Here is an 8,821-nt window from a genome sequence, read left to right as displayed (position 1 = left end):
ATAGTAGGGAGGAGAGAAATGTTATATAAGGAGATACAATTCCCAATAGCTACATAAATGACAGGTTTCCAGAACTGCTGATTTTTTTGCTTTGTTTTAGCATGTATTTAAATAAAATATAAAGGTTATCTTTAAGTATTGCAGAAAAAAATGTTCATCTGTAGCTGTTGCTTATTGCAACTAATAGGTTTTTTAATTATTACTTTTGATTTAATCTTATATTAGATTAATCTTATATTCCATGAAACTTTTTCAAATCATATACATGACCATATGTTTCTGTATTCTTGTTCATCAAAATACAGTCTGTAATCATATTTTATTAATAAAAGATAAATAATATATTTTTAAAAAATCTGATTATGTTCCTAGCTGAGCATTCTAATTATGTTTCTCACAAGAATCAGCAGCTTTCTTCCTTGCAGTCAGCAAATTCCTATGTAATTGTAGAAAAATAATTAATTTTTTGCTATATAAAAGTATTTGTAGGACAACTTTCATACGCATTTCCCAGTTATTATCAATGAAGAAGAATTTACCTATATAAAATCTAAAACAGGAATCTTCTCTCTTTATCATCATACCCATACAACTATGTACAAAAAGACCAATTTCCTGTTTTAGGTTTTATATAGAAAGAATTCTCCTAATTAATTTTATATGGTACCTGGTTCCATTTCTTTCTATTACCAGTTGCAGATAGTCTTAGATAATTAGCCTATCCATTTAAGACTACTGAAATTAAGAAACAAACTGTTTATCGGAGGGTCTGCCTAATACGATCTAACATTAGTAACATCATCTACTCCTCAGAATCAAGTTGATAGACACCCAATATCTCCCAGATTAATATAAATAGCAACAAACCTTTGCATTTTGTTGTCTATATTTTAGATAACCAGAGATTTAGCATCTGATATAAATCTATTATCAGAACAACAGAACATCTGAAACAGAGTTGAGAGAAATAGGGAAATCACACCAGATTAGGATTCATTTTTAAAAATAATTAAAAAAAAGCTTTCCATCCCATTTTTTTTAATTAAGACATAATCACATATTCCTTGGAACCCTGGCAAGTCTTCTGAGCTGTTTTGCTTCCTGCAATGCATTTTCACCATATTCTTTTCTCTGAAAAACACTTGAGCTGTTACCCTTGTGGCAATCCATGTGATGATTTATAGCAGAAGCCAAAACAGGATGTACCGGTACTTGGTTAAGATATAAACACTTGATTGAAAACTAGCCACAGAAATGAGTGATAAAAAACAACAAAGCTTTGTGATGTGAAGATACACCAGACAAGTAGCTTCGGGAATCTAGGTTCCTTCACTGCTATCTAATTTGCTTATTAGCATATATGCATGATAGTCTAACTGCACATCACAGAACGTTATGCTTGATGAAACATTCTTGAAAAATCAAATGCAGTCTTTTGTATTGGTCTAATAAAATAATATCTCAATATAAATTGTATCTGTTTGTTCATGTCCAGCATGACTGTTTTCAATAGAGAATGAGAAAAAAGATAAAAAATGCAATTAATAAACAATTTGTATCTCACTTCATATCTGTTTGAGTAAAAATCAGTAGCACAATCCTAACTTGTAACTTGGCTTCAAATAAGCATTTTTGAAAATTACCAGTAATATAATTGAAATCAATAGATTTTATTTCTTACTATGCATAAAAGACATTAGCAGATGTGGAGTATAACTGTTATTTTGTGTTGAGGTTTACAGAGAACACACCAGAAGTTATATCTGGTGATTTTTTAAATTCAAGACTGTGCTAATAGAAATGTATCTTCTCAATTACTCTATGTTTATTCAGAAATAAATTTTACTAATTTCAATTGATTATTTGAGTAAATGTGAGATACTTGAAAAGGACCAAATTAGTAGCATCCAGTTGAGGATGTTGTCTTTGTTCACCTTCAAAGAGGCTTTCTAGATCTGCTAATTTCTGTGTCTCCTTCCTTCTCTCTTTATTTCTCTCTCTCTCTCACACACACACAGAGAGAGACACCCCTACACCTCCAATAGTGATGTAGACCTGTATCTAGTTCAGAGTTTTTTTTTTAAATTTGATTTATATGCCGCCCTTCTCCGGAGACTCAGGGCGGCTTACAATGCGTTAAGCAATAGCCTTCATACTTTTGTATATTTATACAAAGTCAGCTTATTGCCCCCACAAACTGGGTCCTCATTTAACCTACCTTAGAAAGGATGGAAGGCTGAGTCAACCTTGAGCCTTGGAGAGATTCGAACCAGCAGAAATTGCAGGCAGCTGTGTTAATTACAGGGTGCATTAAACCACTGTACTACCAAGGCTACCAAGAGTTGAACTATTGGAGTCTTGGTGTTTTCTGAGTTTGGTTGTTTTCCTGCTGACATTTCATCATAAGGCTAAGTAGCATCATGGGTGCTCAGGATGATAGTGTCTGGCAAGGCAAGATAAAATATATAAACCAACAAACTCCATCCTCTGGGCACTGATAGTGTTAGCTAGCCTGGTAATGAAAAATCAGCTGGAAAATAACCAAGCTCAGAGGGCACCAAGAAATCAACAAAAATTCATTCATTTGAATGAACTGAGAAGGGTGAAATTGCAGGTACCTGTCAGAGATTAAGCAGAACAATGGCAATACAGTTGTTTGGCTTGTGCATGAAGTATACGCATATTCCAGGCAGTGTGACATCATTGTAACATTCTAATTTAGAGCCTTAACTCCACGCATTAACTCCATGAGGGAACATAACAGGAATTGCTGTTATTGATGAGTAGTAACATTGCCATTGGGTACTGTGACAAAAGATCCTGGCATAGCTGCCTCATCTGTTTCTGCTCTCTGGGATCTCACAAGTGTGAGGCTGGCATAATATCCTTATGCCAAATCCATAGATAGGATTATCTATGTGAATAACTCATGTATTTTTAAAAATGAATTGAAAAGATATGTAGCATCTGAGGCATCAGAAAATATTTATTTAACATTCCACTAAGATCTAATTTTACATATAATAATATATTACATTAATTTGTGCTTATCTAAAATGAGAACAACCAATATTTAACATACTTTTTTTCCCTACTCAAAGGAAGTGTAGGGAGGAAAACATAAGCATATTGGTGTCCAGAAACAGGGGGTGGGGGGGAAGGGAGGTAATGGAGCTGGGTAAGAGGAAGGATTAAAGAAAGATGAAAATGTGAACAAAATGAATGGAATAAGGACATTGGAAGAAATAGTTGGGGAAAGGAAAGGAAAAGAAAGGAAATGAGATTGCTTTATGAAATTAAGCATAGGGAAATGCTCCATGACTACTAATCTTCAAATACAACCCTACTCTTCAGCAATGATGTTTACAACCATTTGTATTCTGCACATTTCCATATCTTACATTCTTGTCTTCTTCTCAGCAACCCTGACCAACACCCTGATTAATAGGTACCTATATGAAGAAAAATGTTACCCATATTTCTCTTTAATATTGTAAAGGAACATAGAATACATAGTCACACCCCCCCCCCGCCCCAAGACATATTTCCAGTCAGATGATAATCACTGGAAGCAGTTTTATTTCTTGCCAAACTGAGGCAGTGGTGGTGGTATCTTGATGTCTTGACCTCTCTCCAGCTTCTTTTCACACTCAACCATATAGTTCACACCATCAATGACTAACTGGACAAGTTCCACCTGAAATAAAAGTAAAGGTTTCTGATATTAGATTATGAAGCTATAAGAAGATCAGGTAGCTCTATTGATAATATTTACCACAAGGTTTATTATATATTCAGTAAATTATACTTTACCATTCTTCCTAGACTATGCCATTTCTTAGTTCTAGGAGAAAAGTATATTGTGAATAATCTATCTCTTGTCATTTTGATATACGATGTGTATTGAAATTGGCCATGTGGAAGCAAACTAAGTTAGAACATGGAAGTAAAGTGCAAGCATACACCTATAATACAAAGTGGTTAAATCTAGAAAGATGTAAACAACAAGGTTTTTTTAAAAAAAATGTGTGTAGCTTGCCTCTCAGATAAAGCCTTTAAAAGGTAATAGTATGTAGTCCTTTCTTTTGTCTTTTGAAAATCAGTGATGGCTAACCTTTTTGCCGTTGTGTGCCAAAAGTGGGGATAATGCAGGAGGGATCGTGCACGCATGTACCCATACCCATAATTCAATGGGCCACACACCCCGTGCATGCACGCATGACCCCCTGCGCTACCCCTGCTTTTGATACGCAATGGCACAATGGACCCAGTAGGCCCCTTTTTCGCCCCCCGGGCTCCAGAGGCTTTCTTGGAGCCTGGGGAGGGCAAAAACGGCCTTCTCTCCCCCCTAGAGGTCCTCCGGAGGCCAGAAACAGCCCATTTCCCGACTTCAGGTAGGGCTGAAAATTAGCTGGCTGGTATGCATATGCATGTTGGAGCTGAGTAGGGCAATGCTCGTGTGCCCACAGATATGGCTCCACGTGCCACCTGTGGCACCCATGTCATAGGTTTGCCATCACGGTCCTAAATTGTGGAAATGCTAGATTAATACACAGGAGTGGGAGGGCCTGGTCTGTGTCACTGAGATCTGGTGAATGAGGATGAAGGGGTATGTCTGCCCAAAGTTTGTTTATTTGAGTTCAGGGCATGAATAAGGGGTGGTATAATTTTTAAAAAGACACTGGAACACTAATGTTCATTTTTATTTGGAAAAGTGGTCCTCAAAATAGGAGAAATCAAAAGGGTGAAGAATTAACAGCATTGGAAAACCTTACAATTAAGGGCAGAAATATTCAATTCTGGTTTTACACTTAGTTTTCCCTGATAGATTGTCCTCCTCAGAATAAATATTATTCCATGTAGGAATACTGCATGTGGATGTTTAAATATTCAGGTGTCCATCATTATTCATGATTTAATTATACATCATTATCCATGTCTCTAATGGGTAAATACAGACCAAATTTCATTAGCTGAATAAGGGTTTTCACATATCTGTGATTCTGGCCCTTTCTTCTGTTTGGAGGAAGATTTTTTTTGTATGTTTTTTGTGACTGTAGCCTATGAGGAAAATGGCATATGTGTAAAATAAATGGAAGGGTGTAAAGTATATTTTTTCAAGAATATGTATGATAAAATCTTTTATGTATGATAAAACCTAAGTGGAAAAAGACATTAGTGGTTTTTACTTCTGATTTTTAAAATCATTTTTTTTAATTGAAAAAGTTTTCAAATACAGATTTTCCCCCTTTTTTATCCCCCCTCCTCCCTAACCCCCCCTCATCCTCCCCTTCCCCTTTGACTTCTTCATAATAAAACCCAAATTCATAACAGATTATATCATATTTTACCATCCACTTACTCCATCTCCATATGCTGACCCTTTCTTTCTAGTAAGATTATCATATCCCCCTTATACTATACTCTACCCTTTTACTACCCCCGTACATATATCTCTTAAGTCAAATCTTTTGTATATATTAATATAACATTTCAAAACAACCTTCCACTATAAAACTATATAGTAAATCCTAATTTAACATTTATTCAGTTCAGCTACCCATTTCCTTCCCCCCCATCATTATATCTCTTAGCTCACATCTTTTATATATATTCACATCTAGACATAATATCCCTTTTCTTTAAACTAAACAATCAATAACCTAACCTATCTCCACCCACTTTCCTACAAAACTACCATATTAATATCTTTCTTCTTCTGCCCGCTCAACTAGAAAAATATTCCCTTATGTAAATAAAATCCTAAAAAAAAAACATTAAACTTGTAATCCATATAATATCTTCTGTAGTGTCTTTCAGCTGGATGATAAACTCCATCGCCCATGTTAGGGTAACATCGCATCTTAATTCCAACAGTATTTTCAGTATCTTCAATCTTCAATTACCATCTGCCCCCATCCATAACAAATATCTTCATGTTGCAAAAAAAAAAACACAACAACCACCCGAGTGACTTTATATTTATATTCCATATAATGTCTATAGAGGTGTCTTTTATCCAGATTATTAATTCCAACCACCATAATAGGGTAACAACCAGATCTTCTGTGTGCCCCAATCCAGTAAATCTCTTGCCATGTAACTCAGCATAAACGTAATATATTTATCAAGAAATCCAAAAAACGAAAAAGATATTTCCAATCCATTCGATTTAAGGCCCTTTTCACATCCCAAAAGTTCAGCACTGCAGAGATCTGTCACTCTCCTCAGGATAAAATAAACCAATACTTTGCCCATTATCTTTTCATATATTCAGTCCTCTCATAAATAACTGGCATTACACTGTTGTTTAGTTTAAAAGTTTTTGTTCTTGTGAGACCTACTTCTTCTTTTCTTGACTTTTTGTGGGTTGGATCTCCATCCTGAATTCCTTTCTGAATTCCATCCTGAATTCTGACTGTTTGGTTTTCATGCTGAACTTGATCTTGTTGGTTTTGCTTTTGTGGCTTAAATCTTTCTGGTTCTGTAAATTGTATATCAACTGATTGACTTCCATGCTGGTTTGTGGCTTGATAAATCATTACGTTAGAATCCGGTACCGCCTCTCTTATATTAAATAGTCCAGCTGAGACCTCTGAGAGAGAATCCAAAAGCGGCTCATCTGTGGAGACCTCTGTGACTTGTTGTTTCTTCATTACTGCCATCTCCTTCTGCTTTTCTTGATTTTCTATCTCTTGTTGATTTTGCTTTTTAAGGACCTTGTAGTAAAATTCTTCCGCTTTTTCAACAGTATTTAACTGATATCTTACTCCTTGATATCTCAATATTATACCCATTGGGACATCCCACCTGAATAGAATATTTTGTTTTCTTAGTTCAGTCACCAAAAATCCAAATTTCTTTCTATCTCTTAACATCTTAGGCGGCAATTCTTTATATATCCAAATTTTTCTCCCATACAGTTGTAAAGTAGAATTAAAGGATTTTTGCACAATATCATTCCTTATTTCTTTATCTGTAAAGTAAATCACCACATCTCTAGGCAGTTGCCTTTGCTTTGCAATCCAAGAATTTACTCTATAGGCCTTATCAATTTTACAGAATACCTCCTCAGGATGAACCTTTAAGATCCCAGCCAGAACTTGGGCAGATATTTTTCTTAGGTCATCACTGTTATTTTCCTGTAAACCTCTAATTCTGATCGCAAATTCTGTCAGCCTGTATTGCATCATTACAACTTCTCTTTCAATCCCTTGCTTTATATCTTCTGCATTATAAGTCTCGTGACCGGCTTCCTCTTTAGACTTTAGTTCTAAACTATTGTCTTGAATATTTATTAAATCCTTTTCAATTCTTAGTATTTTATTATCCAAATTATAAATCTTATCATCAATTTCCTCCATTTTAGACTCTAGTAATTTAATATTTGTATCCAACTTTATAACAACTTCTGAAAAGCCATTAGTCACTGTTACAATCTTTCGTTGCAAATTATCATACTTTAGTTGTATCATTTCTTTAATTGATTTTTAAAATCATTTTTGTGGAAGGATAGGCTACCAGAGAAGACTATAAGCCCCATGGCTTTTTCCTTCCTTCTCCTGCCTTCTCGTCCTTCTCCCGTGTCAAGATGATCGATTTGCCAATCAAACATCAGCTCCCAATCAAGCAGGTAGGGGAACATTGGGGAAGATGTCTGCCTGGGGGAATAAACAGAATCAAAGAAACAGGGATAGTGCAAACTAGGGCACAAGAGGCATGCTTTTTTTTTTCCTGACACTGGCATGAGGAAAAAGTTCTTCTAGCTGTTTCCTTAATCTGAATCAAAGATTTGAAAGAAGAGAAGAGCCAGGAAGCTCAGGTGGGAACACATGAGTGGAAAGGTGGAGAAACAGACTTTGATAGAAGAGAAATAGAAACCAGAAAGTAAAAAAGATTCGAAAACTGTTGGAATGTTAATCCAACAGGATCTAGCCCAAAGATACTCAGAGTCATTGATATTTATTTGTCCAACTCTGCTCTCTTACAGATGTTGCCGTAGAACTGCCCAATGCCCTCGTGTGTGCCCCTTAAGTACCCAGAAGGTGTGGCTAAAGGTAAGGAGGAGCTGTGGTGAGGGAGAGGGTGTGTGTGTTAACCCTTGCTGTACCAGGCAGTGGATGGTCTGGGAGTTAGGCATTTATATGTGACATGGAATTATGTAGGAGTATTGCTCTATGGAGAATGACAATCAGGGCACATAGGATTTAAGACAAAAGAAATTTAGAGGTCAGCAATAAACAAATATGTTAGAGATACAGAATAGAAAGATAGGAACAACCAGTGAATAGTAGAATTGTGGGCATTGGAAATCCCTTTTGCAATGAATAGATTCAGTTAATCACATTTATATACTTTTTCAAATATCATACAAAAAATTACAGCCTTTTGTGATTTTATTTTCCTTAATATTATCCACACATATGTTACAGTATTTATTTATTTATTTTATATCGCCGCCTATCTGATATATAGAACTCTGAATGGCACACAACTTTAAAATGAATAAAACTGTACGCAGGTTGCTAAAAATAAACCAAAAGTTAAGATAACATACCTGCTAGAGTATCATAGAAAGCACAGCTAAAACACAAGCTCCATCACACACACACTCAGGGCCAGTATAACTGTCAGCTCAGAAATCACTGCGTTGGGTGGGGATTCTTCCTCATATAAGCGAATATATCATTGATATGCTTATACTTTCAGACACTTAGTCCCAAAGGTGCTTTTTCAAGACTTTTTGGTTTTTCTTTGAAGATATTTTGCTTCTCATCCAAGAAGCTTGTTCAGCTCTGACTGGATGGTGGGGAATGGAAGG

General features: G+C 35.6%; 1 protein-coding gene across 4 annotated transcripts in view; it reads right to left on the bottom strand.

The window, feature by feature from the left end:
* Window positions 1-2,968: 2,968 nt before the first annotated feature.
* CKMT2 (creatine kinase, mitochondrial 2) overlaps window positions 2,969-8,821 on the bottom strand; it is a 30,098-nt gene continuing 24,245 nt past the window's right edge. For 2 of the 4 annotated variants that reach the window (XM_034441208.3, XM_060690635.2), the window contains one exon: window positions 2,969-3,697. In XM_034441208.3, the coding sequence (XP_034297099.1) occupies window positions 3,578-3,697 (120 nt within the window). In that variant the 3' untranslated portion in view covers window positions 2,969-3,577. Of the gene's footprint in view, window positions 3,698-7,526; window positions 7,662-8,821 lie in introns of those variants that run through there. The other 2 variants (XM_087885837.1, XM_087885836.1) reach the window with 2 other exon arrangements.

This window comes from Pantherophis guttatus, chromosome 2, assembly GCF_059756535.1.
Source record: "Pantherophis guttatus breed Tessera chromosome 2, ASM5975653v1, whole genome shotgun sequence".
Taxonomy (NCBI): Eukaryota; Metazoa; Chordata; class Lepidosauria; order Squamata; family Colubridae; genus Pantherophis; species Pantherophis guttatus.
This window is presented reverse-complemented; position numbering and strand designations above follow the sequence as displayed.